Raw genomic sequence first — 22,501 nt, 5'->3', positions numbered from 1 at the left:
TGTATCTTCTTCCACTACCTCCCCCGGCAGCAAGTTCCACGCACTCACCAGCCTCTGTGTAAAAAATCTGCCTTGTATATCTCCTTTAAACCTTGCCCCTTGCACCTTAAACCTATGCCCCCTAGTAATTGACTCTTCCACCCTGTGGAATTCCCTGCCCAGTGAAGCAGTTGAGGCTACCTCATTGAATGTTTTTAAGGCAAGGATAGATAAATTTTTAAACAGTAAAGGAATGAAAGATTATGGTGAGCGGGCTGGTAAGTGGAGCTGAGTCCACGAAAAGGTCAGCCATGATCTTATTGAATGGCAGAGCAGGCTTGAGGGGCCAGATGGCCTACTCCTGCTCCTAGTTCTTATGTTCTTGTGTCAAGAAATACCTGAAGGCACTAGATTATTGAAGGCTATGGACTCTGACCACATTCCGACAATTATTCGAAAGACTTGCACTTCAAGACTAGACTTGTCAAGCTGTTCCACTGGACCCTGGCATCTACCCAGCAATGTGGAGAATTGTCCAGCTATGTCCTGACCATAAAAAGCAGGACAAATCTAACCTGACCGATTACCACCTGTTCAGACCACTCTTGACAATTAGAGTGACAGAGAAAGTGTCATCGAAGATGATATCAATCGACACCGGTGCTCAGTTTGGGTTCTGCCAGAGCCAAGTAACTCCTGACCTTATTCCAGCCTTGGTGCACACGTGGATGAAAGAGCTGAACTCCATGTATACAGTGAAAGTGATTGCCCTTGACATCAAGGCAGCATTTAACTGAAAGTGGCATCAAGGAGCCCTATCAGAACAAATCAATGGGAATCAAGGCGAAAACTCTCCACTATCTGGAGTCATATCTAACACAAAGGGAAGACGGTTGTGGTTGTTGGAAATCAATCATCTCTGTCCCTGTAGTTGCTGCAGAAGTTCCCCAGAGTGGTGCCTTAGGCCCAACCATCTTTCAGCTGCTTCATCAATGACCTTTCCTCCGTTATAAGGGCAAAAGTGAGGATGTTTGTTGATGACTGCGCAATGTTCAGCACCATTCACGACTCCTCAAACTGAAGCAGTCCATATCCATTTGCAGGAAGACTTGGATCATATTTGGACTTGGTATAAAGTGTAATGTTCGTGCCACACGTGCCAGGCAATGGCCATGTCCAACAAAAGATAATCTGTCCATCTCCCCTTGACATTCAATGGCATTACCATCAATAAATCCCCTATTGTCAGCATCCTGGGTGTTACCATTGACCATAAACTGAACTCAACCAGCCATGTAAATACTGTGGCTACAAGAGCAGATCAGAGGCTGGGAATTTTGTGGAGAGTAACTCGTCTCCCAAAGCCTGTCCACCATCTACAAGGCACAACTCAGGAGTGTGATGGAATACTCTTCACTTGCCTGGATGAGTGCAGTCCCACCAACACTCCAGAAACTTAATGCCGTTGAGGATAAAGCAGCCTGCTTGATTGGCACTCCATCCATCACCTTAAACATTCACTCCCTCCACCACTGATACACAGTGGCAGCAATGTGTATAATCTATAAGATGTGGTGCAGTGGTTAGCATTGCTGCCTCGCAATGCTGGGGACCCGGGTTAGATTCCTGGCTTGGGTCACTGTCTGTGTGGAGTTTGCGCGTTCTCCCCGTGTCTGCGTGGGTTTCCTCTGGATGCTCCTGTTTCCTCGCACAATCTGTGGCAACTAGGGGAATTTCACAGTAACTTCATTGCAGTGTTAATGAAAGCCTTACTTGTGACTAATAAATAAGCTTAATTAACTTAATCAAGGCTTCTTTGACTGTATATTCCAAATTAAGAAGTTTAACAACACCAGGTTAAAGTCCAACAGGTTTAGTTGGTAGCAAAAGCCACACAAGCTTTCGAAGCTCTAAGCCCCTTCTTCAGGTGAGTGGGAATTCTGTTCACAAACAGAGCTTATAAAGACACAGACTCAATTTACATGAATAATGGTTGGAATGCGAATACTTACAACTAATCAAGTCTTTAAGAAACAAAACAATGGGAGTGGAGAGAGCATCAAGACAGGCTAAAAAGATGTGTATTGTCTCCAGACAAGACAGCCTTGTCTTGTCTGGAGACAATACACATCTTTTTAGCCTGTCTTGATGCTCTCTCCACTCCCATTGTTTTGTTTCTTAAAGACTTGATTAGTTGTAAGTATTCGCATTCCAACCATTATTCATGTAAATTGAGTCTGTGTCTTTATAAGCTCTGTTTGTGAACAGAATTCCCACTCACCTGAAGAAGGGGCTTAGAGCTTCGAAAGCTTGTGTGGCTTTTGCTACCAAATAAACCTGTTGGACTTTAACCTGGTGTTGTTAAACTTCTTACTGTGTTTACCCCAGTCCAACGCCGGCATCTCCACATCATGTATATTCCAAACCCATGGCCCACTTAGACGGACATGGGGCAGCAAATGCATGGGAACACTACCACCAGGAAGTTCCTCTTCAAGCCACACCTGACTTGGAACTATATCACCCTTCTTTCACTGTCGCTGGGTGAACATCCTGGGACTCCCTCCCTAACAGCGCTGTGGGTGTACATATACCAGATGGACTGCAGAATTTCAAGAAGGCAGCTCATCACCAACTTCTCGACGGGAGTTAGGGATGGGCTAAAAACGCTGGCCTGGCCAGCGACTCCCACATCCCATGAATGAATAAAAAAGGAAAATTGTGAAACCAGTAAGTGTGGTGTATTTGGATTTTCAAAAAGTATTTGTGAAGATGGTACACAAGAGGTTATAATGCAATTAATGCTCATGGGATGGAGATAACATATTAACGTGAAACAAAGTAATAAGTGCCTGATTATTGGTTTGGCAGGTTGTAACTAGAGGGGCACTGCAAGGATCAATGCTTGAATCTTGACGATGTTTAAATTTGCAAAGTTAAATAGGAAAGTTAGCTGTGAGGTGATCACAAAGAATCTATAAAGGGATATAGATGGCAAACTGAATGGTCAAAAACATGGTACAGTGATTATAATTGAGGAAGTTTGAAGTTATTCATTTTGGAAGTGAACATCGAAATGTATATTAAATTATGAGAAACTGGGCGATGTTAATTGATACAATCTGAGTAACCTTCTTACGTGAATCACAAAGTGTAGGTAAAGCAAGCTAAAGCAAATGGTATTTTACCCTTTATTACAATGGAGCACAAAAGTGAATAAATCACTACCATTGTGCAATGCCTTGATGAGACTGTACGTGGAATATTACATGCAGTTTTGATCTCCTTTCCTAAGTAAGAATGTACTTGCCTTGGAGGATGTGCAGTGAATGTTCACGGGTAATTCTGTTATTTCAAGAATCTCCTATAAGGAGGGATTTGTGTAGACTAGGTCTGTATTCTCTGGAACAGAAGAATGAGATGAGAACATAGAACAGTACAGCACAGTACAGGCCCTTCGGCCCTCAATGTTGTGCCGAGCTTTGTCTGAAACCAAGATCAAGCTATCCCTATCATTCTGGTGTGCTCCATGTGCCTCATGAGTACCTCATGAGACCTAATTAAATTGTGTAAAAATCTAAGTTATCTTAATAGGATAGATGCTGGGCGGATGTCTTTACTAGTTGGAGAATCTAGAACTAGGATCACTACTTCAGAATAAGGGGTTGGCCGTTTAGAACCCCAATTAAAGACTTCTTCACTCGGAGGATTATAGATCTCTTGGAATTTTGTACCCGAGAGAGCTGAGTGCTCAGTTGATGAGTATATTCAAGACGATTGATTAAATTTTTGACTGCTAAGGAAGTTGAGGTTTCTGATGGCGCAGGGAAGTAGAGTTGATGGAGGTGACAAGCCTTCATTTTACTGATTGGTGTAGCAGGTTCAAGCAGCTGAAGAGCTTATCCCTGTTCTTTCTTTCTTCTGTTCTAAGTACAAACACATTCCAATTTCCAAATTATTTCAACCAAAAGATTAAGCAACATATCACCTGGAAGTCTAAATGTTTTAACAAGTAGACTTCATAAAGTAGAAGGGACACGATGTCACCAGAATAACAACATTACATTGTGCGCTTCTATGCTTCTAAAATAGATTTTCATCAGACTTCTGGCAATATTGCATGACCTCTGCTGGTATCTTTTACTTCAAGTTTTACTTTATTCCAAATGGAAGCTATTACTATGTAACCTGTGACTATCCAACATTGTTTTCTGACTGTAGTCCACTTTTTTTTATTGAATCTTCTGCCATGAAGCACAAAGAGAGCATTCTGTAGGTGCTCCTTGCTGTCCAGTAACTTGCTCAGTTCTCCCTTCGCAATAGGCTAGCAGTAATTTCAACTTGGTATCCTTGTCTTTCTTCTCTGTACCCCTGACAATGAAATTTAGATATGCTGAGGTAAATTGAAGCACCACTTTGGGAGGAGTTCGATCACCTCAACACGGACTTGAAGTGGCAGTTTTTATTTTTTACATTGACTTGTGGTGGCTTAAATATGAAAGCACAATGAAAGTGCCAGACTCATGAGAACACAGGCAACACGTGCAAGAAGAGATGGGTAATGTGTAGAAGATTAATTTATACCTTGTTTAAGTCACCTCTATGATTCTATAGAGGGATATGGGCCAAATGCGGGCAATTGGGATTAGCTTATGGGTTTGAAAAAAAAGGGCGGCATGGACAAGTTGGGCCGAAGGGCCTGTTTCCATGCTGTAAACCTCTATGACTCTATGACATGACCTCCCCTTTACAAAACCAAAGTTGCTTCATTAATGACCTTCCTTCCATCACAAGGTCAGAAATGGGGATGTTTACTAATGACTGCACAATGTTCAGCACCATTCGTGACTCCTCAGATACTGAAGCAGTCCATGTCCAAATGCAGCAAGACTCCCAAGCAATATTTGTGCCATACTAATGCCAGATTATGGCCATCCTCCATGCGAGAGAATCCTCTTGACATTCAACAGCATCACCATCACTAAACTCCCCCACCTTCAACATCCTGGGGTTACCATTGACCAGAAACTTAACTGGACCAGCCATATAAATATTTACTGGCGGGGGCACATAAAATGCAGCCCTAGGTCATTAATATAGGTCAAGAAAAGCAATGGTCTAAGTACTGATGTCTGGGGAATCCCAGTATATATCTTCATCCGGTTTGAAAAACAACTCTCCACTTCGATTCTGCTTGCTGTCACTCAGCCAACTTGACAACCATGCGGCTACTGTCTGCTTCAATCATTGGGCTTCAACTTTGCTAGCGTGGCTTATCATGAAGCACTTCATCAAAAGCCTGTTGAAAGTTTAAGTACACTACATTGTGACAATACTGTGCCTTTAAGAAATATATTTTTAAATATTTTTTTCTCTGCAGATTTTTCAAGCAGTTGTTTTGCAAGATTTTATTGGTGCCGTATTGTCTGTAGCTGGTGTCCTCGAAGTGTTACTGAAGCAATATATAATGGACATCATGTTGATTTTAATCTGGGCTAATGCAGGGTCTGTGGTTTTTAATGCTCTCTTGGAAATGCTGAGTGGAACCTGATTTGGGATGATTGACTGGTCAGGTGATGCCTGGGACAGTTTTTTTTCCACAGAAAAGTTTTTAGTTTCGGTTCAGTTACTGTCAGAAGCTGGTGGAAGAAAGCAGTCTGTTTCTGTCTCTCTCTCTCCAGAGGCTTTTTGGAAAGTTCCAGGACTGGGAAGCCTCAGAGATTTAATCCAACATTCAAAGGACCAATTCACAGCAGGTGTTAAAAGCTGAAAACCCAGCATCACGTGAGCATACTTGATTTTTGTTCCAAGTCTAGAAAGGGCGTATGTTTGTGGATGTTCTTTGACTTGGAACATCATAGTTAGCTAGCTGTTAAGGTTTATACTGATCATGTTTGAATCTTGTAATTGGTAAAAGTTTTGTTAGTTCTTTTTATTATGTTTTAACTGTGTCTTAAATAAACTTTGTTTGATAAAAACTTCCTAGTGGGTCACTTGAATCGTACCTGGAGTGAAACACCTTATGCTCACCCATGCCAAATTCAAATGTAAAAACCTAGGGTCTAGGCTATCTTCATAAAATGCCTTGGCATTTCTGGACTGGGTCTGAACAACATAAACAGAATTACCCTCATCAGGCCTCTTTGTTGCCTCATGAAAATAAACTCAATCATATAGTTATAGTTCACCTTCAAACAAATCTGTGCTGTCTTTCATGATGAATGCGCATTTGTCCAAGTGACTTACCTTTTTCCCAGATTATCGCTTCTAAGGCCATTACCAAGGTTAAATCAACTAGTTTGTGGTTGCTAGGTTTATCCTCACAGCCTTTTTTAATCACTATTTTGCCGTTCTCCAAAGCTGTAACACAACTGTTTTATCCAAGGAGGATTGGAAGATTATGGCTAATGCCTCCACACTATCCTCCCTTACTTCCTTCAGACTCATATTCATCCAATCCTGGCACCTCATCAACTTTAAATACTGGCAACCTTTCCAATACCTCCTCTTTGCCAGTCTATGGCCTCAACTGCTTCCCCTTCCACTATCATGGGTCATAAGACCAGAATTTTGACTAGTCATGGAAGTTCTACCCCCATTTGTGGAATATTGAATTTGCACTGGTGGAATGGGGCAAGAGGTGTCCACCACATGTGTGAAACCTGAATCCAGTGGGGCCACTTCAGACCTAATTTTCATTGGTGTCTTATCATGCAATGTTTGAGTTATGAATCTTTAGGGAGGTCATAAATGCTTGAGGGGTGGATAAGTTCTTTAGAATTGTCAAACAGTCAAGTTATTTAAAAGGCCAGCCCTTTAAAATTGAAAGAAAAAACACCTGCCTGTGTCTGACAGTTTCAATAGCTATTTGTTGACATAATTGCTATTATGAAAGCATGACTCATGCTTGACTGTTTCCTACAATCTATCTTCACAGTGGAGGATGTAAGTTCACAGTTTGATTGGCAGCCCAAAGGTTATTAAAGAATTAACTGTCTTTGATGTGGAGCTTTGAAATCTATTTTATAAAGGATTAAATACTTGAGTGGATTTGAAATTTGTTAAATGGGCTTTCATCAATGGGAAGTTTTTTTTAAAAATAGTGCACTTTGTAAAAAATATTTAAAACTTTATATCAATGCAGCATGGCACCTGAAGTCTGCCTTTAGTGGATACTGGGTGAGTAGGCATGGAGTGTGTAAAGGGGTCGGTTTGAGTTGGCACAAAGTTGGCAAGGGGCTAGAGGTGTCCACAGAGATGGGTGGGATTGCATAGGTTGTCATGGGCAGTATAAAGGAAAACAGGGGATTGTGGGGAGTACTGGTTGGCATGAATAGACTTGAGGGTATTTGAGGAGTGACAGCTGGAGGGATGTGAATAAAACAACTGGGATGAAATTGCAGAGTACCAAGGTGGCCCTTTTAAACAGACTGCCTTGGCACTCGGCAGCCCTTGTCGCTGCCTCCAATTTGTGTCTGGCACCCCGCACCCACCATCCTCCAGAACGTAAATCATTTCATTTGAGGTTTTTTCCCCCCAAAATGAGTGCACTGGTCTGGGAAAATTCCTGATTCACGCTACTAACCTTGGGAGTGAAAATCTGGCAGATAGTGTTGTAAAGTCATTTATGGCACAGGAGGAGGCCATGTGGCCTATCCAGTCCATAGCTGCTTCCCCCTTTACTATTTACAGAATTCAGCTAACACCCACTACACTAACTGTGGATTTGCATCCACTGACTGACACAGTCTAACCAGAGTAAAGATGATCAGTTCAATTCCTTCTGACTGATCAGAAACATCATCTTGCGCTTCTGAATCTTCCATGTCATGTACCATGTCAAAAACCTGTTAATCCATTCCAGTCAATTCATCACATTTTAAGTGACATCAGAAACACCTGTTGACCATTCCTCAGTTATTCCTGTGGTTATTTCTCCTGATGTGGAGATGCCGGCGTTGGACTGGGGTAAACACAGTAAGAGGTTTAACAACACCAGGTTAAAGTCCAACAGGTTTATTTGGTAGCAAAAGCCACACAAGCTTTCGGAGCCTTAAGCCCCTTCTTCAGGTGAGTGGGAATTCTGTTCACAAACAGGGCATATAAAGACACAAACTCAATTTACAGAATAATGGTTGGAATGCGAATACTTACAGCTAATCAAGTCTTTAAGATACAAACAATGTGAGTGGAGAGAGCATTAAGACAGGTTAAAGAGATGTGTATTGTCTCCAGACAGGACAGCCAGTGAGATTCTGCAGGTCCAGGCAAGCTGTGGGGATTACAGATCGTGTGACATGAACCCAATATCCCGGTTGAGGCCGTCCTCATGTGTGCGGAACTTGGCTATCAGTCTCTGCTCAGCGACCCTGTGCCATCGTGTGTTGTGAAGGCCGCCTTGGAGAACGCTTACCTGAATATCAGAGGCCGAATGCCCGTGACCGCTGAAGTGCTCCCCAACAGGAAGAGAACAGTCTTGCCTGGTGATTGTCGAGCGGTGTTCATTCATCCATTGTCGCAGCGTCTACATGGTTTCCCCAATCTACCATGCCTCGGGACATCCTTTCCTGCAGCGTATCAGGTAGACAACGTTGGCCGAGTTGCAAGAGTATGTACCGTGTACCTGGTGGATGGTGTTCTCACGTGAGATGATGGCATCTGTGTCGATGATCTTGCACGTCGGATCATCGACACGCTACGGCATCTCCTCCGGAGCCTTCAACATGTCATTGATGAAGACGAACATCTCGCCAAGGCCATCCCCACACCCCCACTCCTTGCCTTCAAACAACCGCACAACCTCAAACAGACCATTGTCCGCAGCAAACTACCCAGCCTTCAGGAGAACAGCGACCACGACACCACACAACCCTGCCACAGCAACCTCTGCAAGACGTGCCGGATCATCGACACAGATGACATCATCTCACGTGAGAACACCATCCACCAGGTACATGGTACATACTCTTGCAACTCGGCCAACGTTGTCCACCTGATACGCTGCAGGAAAGGATGTCCCAAGGCATGGTACATTGGGGAAACCATGCAGACGCTGTGACAATGGATGAATGAACACCGCTCGACAATCACCAGGCAAGACTGTTCTCTTCCTGTTGGGGAACACTTCAACGGTCACGGGCATTAGGCCTCTGATATTCGGGCAAGCGTTCTCCAAGGCGGCCTTCATGACACACGATGGCGCAGAGTCGCTGAGCAGAAACTGATAGCCAAGTTCCGCACACATGAGGATGGCCTCAACCGGGATATTGGGTTCATGTCACACGATCTGTAATCCCCGCAGCTTGCCTGGACCTGCAGAATCTCACTGGCTGTCCTGTCTGGAGACAATACACATCTCTTTAACCTGTCTTAATGCTCTCTCCACTCACATTGTTTGTATCTTAAAGACTTGATTAGCTGTAAGTATTCGCATTCCAACCATTATTCTGTAAATTGACTTTGTGTCTTTATATGCCCTGTTTGTGAACAGAAATCCCACTCACCTGAAGAAGGGGCTTCAGGCTCTGAAAGCTTGTGGCTTTTGCTACCAAATAAACCTGTTGGACTTTAACCTGGTGTTGTTAAACTTCTTACTGTTATTTCTCCTGCCAGAGTCACCCAATTCCTGTCACCTGTTAGAGCTATGAAAAGGGTTCTTTGTTTCATTTCTTTTGTTTGTGGGCCTTCTTTTGCATTGACACTTGTGTCTCGTATATGAAGTCTGGAAATGCTGCCAGCATCGAATCCTCCTCCATCTTTTTGTTGCATCACTAAAGGTCTCATTTGTGTCAAGAAAGAGGCTGGAAATGGATGTTTCCCTGAAAATATTTTAAAAGCTTCTAAAGTTCCAAAAGTCTATCTCTTAGAACCATAGAAAATTACAGCTCAGAAACAGGCCTTTTGGCCCTTCTTGTCTGTGCCGAACCATTTTTTGCCTAGCCCCACTGACCTGCACTTGGACCATATCCCTCCACACCCCTCTCATCCATGAACCCGTCCACGTTTTTCTTAACCACTTTATCCGGCAGCTCATTCCACACTCCCACCACTCTCTGCGTGAAGAAGCCCCCCCTAATATTCCCTTTAAACTTTTCTCCTTTCACCCTTAACCCATGCCCTCTGGTTTTTTTCTCCCCTAGCCTCAGTGGAAAAAGCCTGCTTGCATTCACTCTATCTATACCCATCAAAATCTGATACACCTCTATCAAATCTTCCCTCATTCTTCTACGCTCCAGGGAATAAAGTCCCAACCTATTCAATCTCTCTCTGTAACTCAGCTTCTCAAGTCCCGGCAACATCCTTGTGAACCTTCTCTGCACTCTTTCAACCTTATTTACATCCTTCCTGTAACTAGGTGACCAAAACTGTACACAATACTCTAAATTCGGCCTCACCAATGTCTTATATAACCTTGATGTGGAGATGCCGGCGTTGGACTGGGGTAAACACAGTAAGAAGTTTAACAACACCAGGTTAAAGTCCAACAGGTTTATTTGGTAGCAAAAGCCACACAAGCTTTCGAGGCTCTAAGCCCCTTCTTCAGGTGAGTGGGAATTCTGTTCACAAACAGAACTTATAAAGACACAGACTCAATTTACATGAATAATGGTTGGAATGCGAATACTTACAACTAATCCAGTCTTTAAGAAACAAAACAATGGGAGTGGAGAGAGCATCAAGACAGGCTAAAAAGATGTGTATTGTCTCCAGACAAGACAGCCAGTGAAACTCTGCAGGTCCACGCAACTGTGGGAGTTACAAATAGTGTGACATAAACCCAATATCCCGGTTGAGGCCGTCCTTGTGTGTGCGGAACTTGGCTATCAGTTTCTGCTCAGCGACTCTGCGCTGTCGTGTGTCGCGAAGGCCGCCTTGGAGAACGCTTACCCGAATATCAGAGGCCGAATGCCCGTGACCGCTGAAGTGCTCCCCAACAGGAAGAGAACAGTCTTGCCTGGTGATTGTCGAGCGGTGTTCATTCATCCATTGTCACAGCGTCTGCATGGTTTCCCCAATGTACCATGCCTTGGGACATCCTTTCCTGCAGCGTATCAGGTGGACAACGTTGGCCGAGTTGCAAGAGTATGTACCATGTACCTGGTGGATGGTGTTCTCACGTGAGATGATGTCATCTGTGTCGATGATCCGGCACGTCTTGCAGAGGTTGCTGTGGCAGGGTTGTGTGGTGTCGTGGTCGCTGTTCTCCTGAAGGCTGGGTAGTTTGCTGCGGACAATGGTCTGTTTGAGGTTGTGCGGTTGTTTGAAGGCAAGGAGTGGAGGTGTGGGGATGGCCTTGGCGAGATGTTCGTCTTCATCAATGACATGTTGAAGGCTCCGGAGGAGATGCCGTAGCTTCTCCGCTCCGGGGAAGTACTGGACAACGAAGGGTACTCTGTCCACTGTGTCCCGTGTTTGTCTTCTGAGGAGGTCGGTGCGGTTTTTCGCTGTGGCGCGTTGGAACTGTTGATCAATGAGTCTAGCGCCATATCCTGTTCTTATGAGGGCATCTTTCAGCGTCTGGAGGTGTCTGTTGCGATCCTCCTCATCCGAGCAGATCCTGTGTATACGGAGGGCTTGTCCGTAGGGGATGGCTTCTTTAACGTGTTTAGGGTGGAAGCTGGAGAAGTGGAGCATCGTGAGGTTATCCGTGGGCTTGCGGTACAGCGAAGTGCTGAGGCGACCGTCCTTAATGGAGATGCGCGTGTCCAAGAATGCAACCGATTCCGGAGAGTAGTCTATGGTGAGCCTGATGGTGGGATGGAACTTGTTGATGTCATCATAGAGTTGTTTCAGTGATTGTTCACCATGAGTCCAAAGGAAGAAAATGTCATCGATGTATCTAGTGTATAGCACCGGTTGAAGGTCCCGTGCGGTGAAGAAGTCTTGTTCGAACCTGTGCATGAAGATGTTGGCATATTGAGGTGCAAATTTGGTCCCCATGGCTGTTCCGTGTGTCTGGATGAAGAACTGGTTGTTGAAGGTGAAGATATTGTGGTCCAGGATGAAGCGGATGAGATGTAAAATTGCATCTGGAAACTGGCAGTTGTTGGCGCTGAGCACTGAGGCCGTTGCAGCAATGCCATCGTCATGGGGGATGCTGGTGTAGAGTGCTGAGACATCCATTGTGACGAGGAGCGCTCCTGGTTCAACTGCTCCATGTGTGCCGAGTTTCTGTAGGAAGTCCGTCGTGTCGCGACAAAAGCTGGGGGTTCTTTGTACAATGGGCTTCAGGATGCCCTCGACATAGCCGGAGAGGTTCTCGCACAGGGTCCCATTGCCCGATACGATGGGACGGCCGGGTGTGTTTGCCTTGTGTATCTTCGGGAGGCAGTAGAGATCTCCAACGCGGGGAGTACGTGGGATGAGAGCACGGAGGGTGTTCTGAAGGTCCGGATCAAAGGTCTTGATCAGAGTGTTGAGTTGACGGGTGTGTTCTTTGGTCGGATCTGCAGGTAACTGTCTGTAGTGTTCCTCATTGTTGAGTTGTCGGTACGCTTCTTTGCAGTAATCCGTTCTGTTCAGTATGACGATGGCCCCTCCTTTGTCTGCTGGTTTGATGACAATGTTGCGGTTGGTCTTGAGAGCGTGGATGGCGTTACGTTGTGCTTGGGTGATGTTCGGGGCTGTCTTGTGAGTGCGGCTGATGAATTTGGTGTTGACGCACCTCCTGACGGCTTGGGCATACATGTCAAGTCGAGGGCAGCGGCCTTCCGGAGGAGTCCAATTCGACTCTTTCCTCTTCGGATGCACTGCGGATCTCTCTGTCGGCTGTTCCGGTTCATTGGCTGTCTCATTGTGTTCGTTGTTGGCCTCTTGGGGTTTGTGGAAGAACTCCCTCAGCCTCATTCGCCTGATGAATTCCTCTGTGTCTGCTGCGAGACTGATGGGGTCTATTTTGGTGGTGGGGCAAAAATTAAGCACACACAAGGACGGCCTCAACCGGGATATTGGGTTTATGTCACACTATTTGTAACTCCCACAGTTGCATGGACCTGCAGAGTTTCACTGGCTGTCTTGTCTGGAGACAATACACATCTTTTTAGCCTGTCTTGATGCTCTCTCCACTCCCATTGTTTTGTTTCTTAAAGACTGGATTAGTTGTAAGTATTCGCATTCCAACCATTATTCATGTAAATTGAGTCTGTGTCTTTATAAGTTCTGTTTGTGAACAGAATTCCCACTCACCTGAAGAAGGGGCTTAGAGCCTCGAAAGCTTGTGTGGCTTTTGCTACCAAATAAACCTGTTGGACTTTAACCTGGTGTTGTTAAACTTCTTATTATATAACCTTACCATAACACTCCAACTTTTATACTCGATACTCCGATTTATAAAGGCCAATGTACCAAAGGCACTCTTTACGACCCTATCCACCTATGACGTCACTTTTAGGGAATTCTGTACCTGTATTCCCAGATCCCTCTGTTCAACTGCACTCTTCAGAGTCCTACCATTTACCCTGTACGTTCTTCTTTGGCTTGTCCTTCCAAAGTGCAATATCTCACACTTGTCTGCGTTAAATTCCATTTGCCATTTTTCAGCCCATTTTTCTAGTTGGTCCAAATCCCTCTGCAAGCTTTGAAAACCTTCCTCACTGTCCACTACACCTCCAATCTTTGTATCATCAGCAAATGTGCTGATCCAATTTACCACATTATCATCCAGATCATTGATATAGATGACAAACAACAATGGACCCAACACCGATCCCTGCGGCACATCACTAGTCACAGGCCTCCACTCAGAGAAGCAATCCTCCACAACCACTCTCTGGCTTCTTCCATTGGTGTGGAGATGCCGGCGTTGGACTGGGGTAAACACAGTAAGAAGTTTAACAACACCAGGTTAAAGTTCAACAGGTTTATTTGGCAGCAAAAGCCACACAAGCTTTCGGAGCTCCAAGCCCCTTCTTCAGGTGAGTGGGAATTCTGTTCACAAACAGGGCATATATGCCCTTCATCCACTTTCCTGTTAAGACCAGGAGCCCATCCATGTTTGATACTCTAGATATTCTAGAAATAGGGGGGTCACTGTTTTAAAGTAAGGGGTCACTCATTTAAGACAGAGATCAGAAGAAATGTTTTCTGTCAGAACAGTGAGTTGCTGAGATTCCCTTCTTCAAAGGCAGTGGAAACAGAGTCTTTGAATATTTTCAAGGCAGATGTAGATAGATTCTTGATAAACAAAGGGGTGAAAGGTTATCAGGGGTAGGTAAGAGGCTATAGTTGGATCAACCATGATCTTATTGAATGGCGGAGCTGGCTGAAAGGGCCAAGTGGCCTACTCCAGCTCCTAATTCGTATGTTTGATACTTTAACAATATCCAACAATTAAAAAGCAAACACTGAATCAGGGATGTCCAAATATGATTTTTGCATCTGGTATTGTTAAATGCTATGATATATTCTTCTGTGAAATAACTGTTCCTCCTCCTAACTTAATTGAAGTCTGACCAAGCTTCATATGCATTTAGCAGATCATCTTTCTTTTGTCCATAAATTTTGAAATTATCCAAACCATTCTCAGTGTCCAAATGGTGAATCCCAAGTTCTAAAAAAAATACTTTGCACCTGACCCTGCTTGTGTTGGGAAGTGAAAGTGAAACCTTGCTTTTAAGTACATACCTTACTTTTACTTTGGTCAGGATATGGCCTGTGTCCATGTATCCACTTCATTCTTCCATTGGTCAAAAGTTTCAGCTTCGTAGAAAAGGGTGGAAAATCATACCCTGATATTTTATACTTGGTTTCAGACATTCTCTTCAACTTCTTGATTTAGAAATGAATTTGACGGGCCAAATGGCTTCTTGCATGTTGTGCTGACCCTATGACCCCCAGACTCCCTTTAGCTGGAGGGTTTCCTTAGCCATCCTGCTCCAGTAAATTTAAATAGTGCTGCAGCTGCACTCTGAGAACCAGAGGTAAATATTACAGACGTAAATATTACAGGAACTCGTTGCCGGAGGAGGTAGTGGAAGCGGATACGGTAGTGGCTTTTAAGGGGCATCTTGACAAGTACATGGATAGGATGGGAATAGAGGGATATGGTCCCCAGAAGGGTAGGGGGTTTTGGTTAAGTCGGGCAGCATGGTCGGTGCAAGCTTGGAGGGCCGAAGGGCTCTATCCACTTGAGTGGCAACCTTCAGAGATCTGTGGATATGAACCCCAAGATCTCTCTGTTCCTCCACATTCCTCAGAACCCTGCCGTTGACCCTGTAATCCGCATTCAAATTTGTCCTCCCAAAATGAATCACCTCGCACTTAACAGGGTTAAACTCCATCTGCCATTTTTCGGCCCAGCTCTGCATCCTATCAATGTCTCTTTGCAGCCTACAACAGCCCTCCACCTCATCCACTACTCCACCAATTTTGGTGTCACCAGCAAATTTACTGACCCACCCTTCAGCCCCCTCCTCCAAGTCATTGATAAAAATCACAAATAGCCGAGGACCCAGCACTGATCCCTGTGGTACACCACTGGTAACTGGTCTCCAGTCTGAAAATTTTCCATCCACCACCACCCTCTGTCTTCTATGAGATAGCCAGTTACTTATCCAATCGGCCAAATTTCCCTCTATCCCACACCTCCTTACTTTTTTCATGAGCCTACCATGGGGAACCTTATCAAACGCCTTACTAAAATCCATGTATACGACATCAACTGCTCTACCTTCATCTACACACTTAGTTACCTCCTCAAAGAATTCAATCAAATTTGTGAGGCAAGACTTACCCTTCACAAATCCATGCTGACTATCACGGATTAAGCTGCATCTTTCCAAATGGTCATAAATCCTATCCCTCAGGACCTTTTCCATTAACTTACCGACCACCGAAGTAAAACTAACCAGCCTATAATTACCAGGGTCATTCCTATTTCCTTTCTTGAACAGAGGAACAACATTCGTCACTCTCCAGTCCTCTGGCACTATGCCCGTGGACAGTGAGGACCCAAAGATCAAAGCCAAAGGCTCTGCAATCTCATCCCTTGCCTCCCAAAGAATCCTAGGATATATCCCATCTGGCCAAGGGGACTTATAGACCCTCAGGTTTTCAAAATTGCTAATACATCTTCCCTCAGAACATCTACCTCCTCCAGCCTATCAGCCTGTATCACACTCTCATCCTCAAAAACATGGCCCCTCTCCTTGGTGAACACTGAAGAAAAGTATTTATTTATCGCCTCTCCTATCTCTTCTGACTCCATGCACAAGGTCCCACTACTATCCTTGGCCGGCCCTAACCTCACCCTGGTCATTCTTTTATTTCTCACATAAGAGTAAAAAGCCTTGGGGTTTTCCTTGATCCGACCCGCCAAGGACTTCTCATGCCCCCTCGTAGCTCTCCTAAGGCCTTTTTTTAGCTCATTCCTTGCTACCTTGTAACCCTCAAGCGACCCAACTGAACCTGCTTTTCTCATCCTTACATACGCTTCCTTTTTCCTCTTGACAAGACATTCAACCTCTTTTGTGAACCATGGTTCCCTCACTCGGCCATTTCCTCCCTGCCTGACAGGGACATACCTATCAAGGACACTCAGTATTTGTTCCTTGAACAAGCTCCACTTTTCATTTGTGCCTTTCCCAGACAGTTTCTGTTCCCATCTTATGCTCCCTAATTCTTGCCTAATTGCATCATAATTACCCCTCCCCCAATTATAAATCTTGCCCTGTCATAAGGCCCTATCCCTCTCCATTGCAATAATGAAAGACACCGAATTATGGTCACTATCTCCAAAGTGCTCTCCCACAACCAAATCTAACACTTGCACTGGTTCATTACCCAGTACCAAGTCCAATGTGACCCTACCTCTTGTCGGCCTATCCACATATTGTGTCAGGAAACCCTCCTGCACACACTGTACAAAAACTGCCCCATCCGAACTATTCGACCTATAAAGGTTCCAATCAGTGTTTGGAAAGTTAAAGTCACCCATGACAACTACCCTGTGACCTCCACACCTGTCCATAATCTGCTTTGCAATTTCTTCCTCCACATCTCTATTACTATTTGGGGGCCTATAGAAAACCCCCAACAACGTGACTGCTCCTTTCCTATTTCTAACTGCAGCCCATATTACCTCAGTAGGCAGATCCCCCTCGAACTGCCTTTCAGCAACCGTTAAAATATCCTTGATTAACAATGCTACTCCTCCACCTCTTTTACCACCTTCTCTACTCTTACTGAAACATCTATACCCCGGAACTTCCAACAACCAGTCCTGTCCCTGTTCTAACCATGTCTCCGTGATGGCCACAACATCGTAGTCCCAAGTACCAATCCACGCTCCAAGTTCACCTCCCTTATTCCGGATGCTCCTTGCATTGAAGTAGACACACTTCAACCCACCTTCCTGTCTGCCGGTACACTCCTGCGACCTTGATACCCTCCTCAGTACCTCACTACACTCAACACTGGCTTCTGGACTACAGCTCGTTTTCCCATCCCCCTGACAAATTATTTTAAACCCCCCCCCGAAGAGCCGTAGCAAATTTCCCTCCCAGGATATTGGTGCCCCTCTGATTCAGGTGCAAACCGTCCTGTTTGTACAGGTCCCACCTTCCCCAGAATGTGCTCCAATTATCCATGTAACTGAAACCCTCCCTCCTACACCATCCCTGCAGCCACATGTTTATCAGCACTCTCTCCCTGTTCCTCAACTCGCGAGCACGTGGCACTGGCAACAAACCAGAGATGACAACATGGTTTGTCCTGGCTCTCAGCTTCCACCCTAGCTCCCTAAATTCCTGTTTTAAATCCCCGTCCCTTCTCTTACCTATGTCGTTGGTACCGATGTGTACCACAACTTGTGACTGTTCCCCCTCCCTCTTAAGGATCCTGAAAACACAGTCTGAGACGTCACGGACCCTGGCACCCAGGAGGCAACATACCATCCGTGAGTCTCTTTTGCTGCCACAGAACCTCCTATCTGTCCCTCTAACTATCGAGTCCCCAATAACTATTGCTCTCCTGCTCTCCCCCCTTCCCTCCTGAGCCACAGGGACGGACTCAGTGCTGGAGATCCGGTCACCGTGGCTTACCACTGGTAGGTCCCCCCCCCCTCAACAGTATCCAAAGCGGTATACTTGTTGCCGAGGGGAACGACCACAGGAGATTCCTGCACTGACTGCTTCCTCTCAGCCCCTCACACTGTCACCCATCTATCTTCATTCTTCGGAGTAACTACATCCGTGAAGTTTCTATCTATGACCACCTCTGCCTCCCGAATGATCCGAAGTTCATCCAGCTCCAGATCCCTAACACGGTCTTCAAGGAGCTGGAATTGGATGCACTTCCTGCAGGTGTACTCAGCTGGGACACGACTGGTGTTCCTCACCTCAAACATCCCACAGGAGGAACATTGCACTGCCTGCATTGACATCCCTGCTAACTTCCCGTACTAAGAAACGAAAGAGAGAAAAAAAAAGCTTACCTACTCTCTCTCCAAGTCCTTTTTTTTAGGTTAGAGGAGGGGGATGGGTGGGAGACTCTAAAATTGAGATTAAGCCCAAACAAATTGAGATTAAATCCAAACAAACTGAGATTAAACCCAAGCAACTGAGATTAAACCCAAACAACTGAGATTAAACCCAAACAACTGAGATTAAACCCAAACAACTGAGATTAAACCAAAACAACTGAGATTAACCCAAACAAACTGAGACTAAACCCAACAACTGAGATTAAATCTAAACAACTGAGATTAAATCCGAACAACTGAGATTAAACCCAAACAACTGAGATTAAATCCAAACAAACTGAGATTAAATCCAAACAACTTTTATATTTTTATTTTGAAATAAATAAATACAAAGATTTGTATTTTTTAACCCATTGCAGGAGAATCTCATAAAGAAAGTCATGCAATGTTGGTCTGAGGAAACAGATGATCTCCTTCTGGACTGTTTTGAGTACAGTGAATTGGTCAATATTCAAGAACTCAGCGATCAACTTAAATGAGTACTCCATTATAGTAACAGACTTCATTAGTAAGTGCGTATAAAACTGTGTGCCAAAGAAACTAATCCTAGTGTTTCCCAACTGGAAACCAGGGATCAACAGGGATATCCTTTACCTACTGAAATCCAGGGCTGAGGTGTTCAAGTCGGGTGACTCTGACCTATGCAATAAATCCAGATGTGAACCATCAAAGATGCCATGCTCCTATTTATTGACGACAGCTCAGCCTTCAACACCATTATTCCTACAAAACTCCCCCCCCCCAAACTCCGTGGCCTAGATCTCAGCTCCTCTCTCTGCGACTGAATCCAAGATGGATCCTAGCCTTCCTAACTCACAGATCACAATCAGTAAGGATAGGTAATGACATCTGCTCCACGGTTATCCTCAACACCGGTGCCCCACAAAACTGTGCCCTCAGCTCCTTACTATACTCCTGAGACACTTATGACTGCCAAGTTCCGCTCCAACTTCATTTTCAAGTTTGCTGATGACACCGCTGTAGTGGGTCAGATCTCAAACAATGATGAGACGGAGTCCAGGAAGGAGATAGAGAATCTGGTGAAATGGTGCGATGTCAATAATCTCTCCCTCAATGTCAGTCAAACGAAGGAGATAGTCATCAGTTTCAGGAAATGTAGTGGTGGACATGCCCCTGTCTACATCAAAGGTGATGAAGTGGAGATCATCAAGAGCTTCAAGTTTCTAGGTGTTCAGATCACCAACAATCTGTTCTGATCCCTCCACGCCGACGCTATAGTTAAGAAAGCCCACCATGACTCTATTTTCTCAGAAGGTTAAGGAAATTAGGCATGTCCAATGCAATTCTCTCCAATTTTTACAGATGCACCATGGAAAAATCCTTTCCGGATGCATCAGAGCTTGATATGGCTCCTGCTCTGACCAAAACCGCAAGAAACTACAAAAAGTTGTGAACACTGCCCAGTCCATCATGCAAACCAGCTTCCCATCCATTGACTTCAACTACACTTCCTGCTGCCTCGGGAAAGCAGCAGCATAATCAAGGACGCCACGCACTCCAGATATACTCCCTTCCACCTTCTTCCATCGGGGAAAAGATGCAACAATCTGAAAACACGTACCAACCGACTCAAGAACAGCTTCTTCCCTGCTATGATCAGACTTCTGAATAGACCTATCACATATAAAGCTGATCTTTCTCCTTGCCCTATTGGTATCTTCAACACTATATTCTGCACCCTATTCTTTCCTTCTCTCTTATGTACCTTATGTACTCTATTAATGGTATGTTTTATCTGTATAGCCCAGAAGAAACAATACTTTTCACTGTATCCCAATACATGTGACAATAATAAATCAGTTCAATTCAATTCATTGCAGGGAGTTTATGTTTCAGAGTACTTCACACTCAACACCATGGGGATGGGATCTGGGTGGGATTGTTGTCGGTGCAAGATTGATGGGCCAAATGGCCTCCTTCTGCACTGTAGATTCTATGAACAGAAAACGGAGAGCTGAATCGAAGCTCGTGTGTTGTCTCACCATTTCACCAGCACGAAGTTTCCTCTTTCAAATTAAAATACGTAATAATGCATACTATTACCATTGTAATTGCCAATGTAAAAGCTGCCTCAGATATAACTGTCAGCCATGACTCAGTGGGAAGCAATGTCACCTGAATTATGAAGTTGTTGATTTAAGCTTCACTCCTGAATATTGAGCCCATAATCCAGACTGTCATTTCGATGTGGTACCAAGGAAGTACTGCATTGTTGGAGGTGCTGTCTCTTTGGTGAGATGTTGAATCAAAGCCCCATCTGCCCTCTCAGGTGAATGCAAAAGATCCCATGACCGTATTTTGAAGAAGACCCTGCAAAGTTATCCCGACTTTACTGGCTTATAAAGACAAATGATCTATTTGTGGGATTTTGCTGTTCACAAATAGTCTGCTAAGTTTCTTTCATTATAACAGCAATCCATTTTAATAGTGGTTACTTAGCTGTGGGGTATTTTGGGACCACCTAAGGTGGAGAGGGGTGTTATTAAAATACAATTCTTTAACTTATGATGTTGGGTATGCAGGCACAGGACCAGCTAAACATTCTTGCAGTGATATTCCCAGATTTGTGAAAGCCAGAAAACTTGGTTTGAGGCTGATGCTGTTCAGTTTGGTTCCAATTTCAGTCACCAGAATCTGGCAATGTAATTTTGTACAACTTTACTTTTAAAGGACGTCACTATGGAGCTGTCAGCTGTGAGGGTTGTAAAGGATTCTTCAAACGAAGTGTGAGGAAAAATCTGACATACAGCTGCCGGAGCAGTCAAGACTGTGTCATCAACAAGCATCATCGTAACCGTTGTCAGTTCTGCAGGCTTCAAAAATGTTTAGAGATGGGCATGAAAATAGAATGTAAGTATTACCCTGTAGCTGGAGTGTCAGGGGAGTGTTAGAACAACATAAGGACTAGATGCAAAGCATTCATCCATTTGGCTCCATTGATAAACCCCTTTTTTTGTTTCTAATCAACCCCAGTTCTCCTCTGACCATTCTTCAATGATCTCCATGCTTTTGAATTCCCTTATGTGTTAGCTGCTGGTCTCTTTTCATACTCTCTTTTTGCTTCTTGTTTTCATTTTTTTCACTTTGCATCTGAAGCCTCTATATTCATAAGACCATAAGATATAGGAGCAGAATTAGGCCATTCAGCCCATCAAGTCTGCTCTGCCATTCGATCATGTCTGATATGTTTCTTAACCCCAATCTCCTGTCTTTTCCCTGTAACCTTTGATCGCCTTGCCAATCTGGAACCTCTCTATCTCTATCTTAAACACATTCAATGACCTGGCCTTCACAGCTTTCTGTGGCAATTAATTCCACAGATTCACCATGCTCTGGCTGAAGCATTACTCCTTAGTAATGGCCACCACACTTATCTTTTTTTCCCCCGACTCTCTTGAATGTTTGGTATGTTACTGGTGTCTTCCACCGTGAAGACGGACACAAAATACCTATTCAGTTCCTCCACCATTTCTTTGTTCCCCATTACTACTTCTCCAGCCTCATTTTCCAGTGGCCCAATGTCCATTCTTGCCTCTCTCTTATCTTTTATATATCTAAAAAAACTGTTGCAATCTTCTTTTATATTACTGGCAAGCTTACCCTCATACTTCACCTTCTCCCACCATATTGCTTTTTTAGTTGTCCTCTGTTGGCTTTTAAAGCCTTCCCACTAATCTTTGCCACATTGCATGCTTTTCCTTTTGCTTTTATGCTGTCCCTGACTTCATTTGTCAGCCATGAGTGCCTTGTGTCCCCCCTTATGCTTCTTCTTCTTTGGGATGAAATTCTGCTGTCTCCCCGAATTCCTCCCAGAAACTCCTGCCATTGGTGTTCCACTGTCTTTCCTGCTAGGCTCCTCTCCCAATCAACTCTGGCCAGCTCCTCCCTCATGCTTCTGTAGTTACCTTTACTCAAGTGTAATAGCATTACATCTGATTCCAGCTTCTCCCTCTCAAACTGCAGGGTGAATTCTATCATGGTCACTGTCTCCTAGTCTGCCTCATCACCAAATCCAATGTTGCC

General features: G+C 44.4%; 1 protein-coding gene across 1 annotated transcript in view; it reads left to right on the top strand.

The window, feature by feature from the left end:
* The window catches only part of nr2c2 (nuclear receptor subfamily 2, group C, member 2), a 388,941-nt gene that overhangs the window by 231,227 nt on the left and 135,213 nt on the right, over positions 1-22,501 (top strand). Inside the window, exon 7 of the mRNA XM_078210136.1 lies at positions 21,149-21,328. Within this exon, the coding sequence (XP_078066262.1) occupies positions 21,149-21,328 (180 nt within the window). The remainder of the gene's footprint in view (positions 1-21,148; positions 21,329-22,501) is intronic.

This window comes from Mustelus asterias, chromosome 3 (assembly GCF_964213995.1).
Source record: "Mustelus asterias chromosome 3, sMusAst1.hap1.1, whole genome shotgun sequence".
NCBI classification, from domain to species: domain Eukaryota; kingdom Metazoa; phylum Chordata; class Chondrichthyes; order Carcharhiniformes; family Triakidae; genus Mustelus; species Mustelus asterias.
The sequence above is the reverse complement of the archived record's forward strand: the minus strand, read 5'-3'. Positions and strand labels throughout refer to the sequence as shown.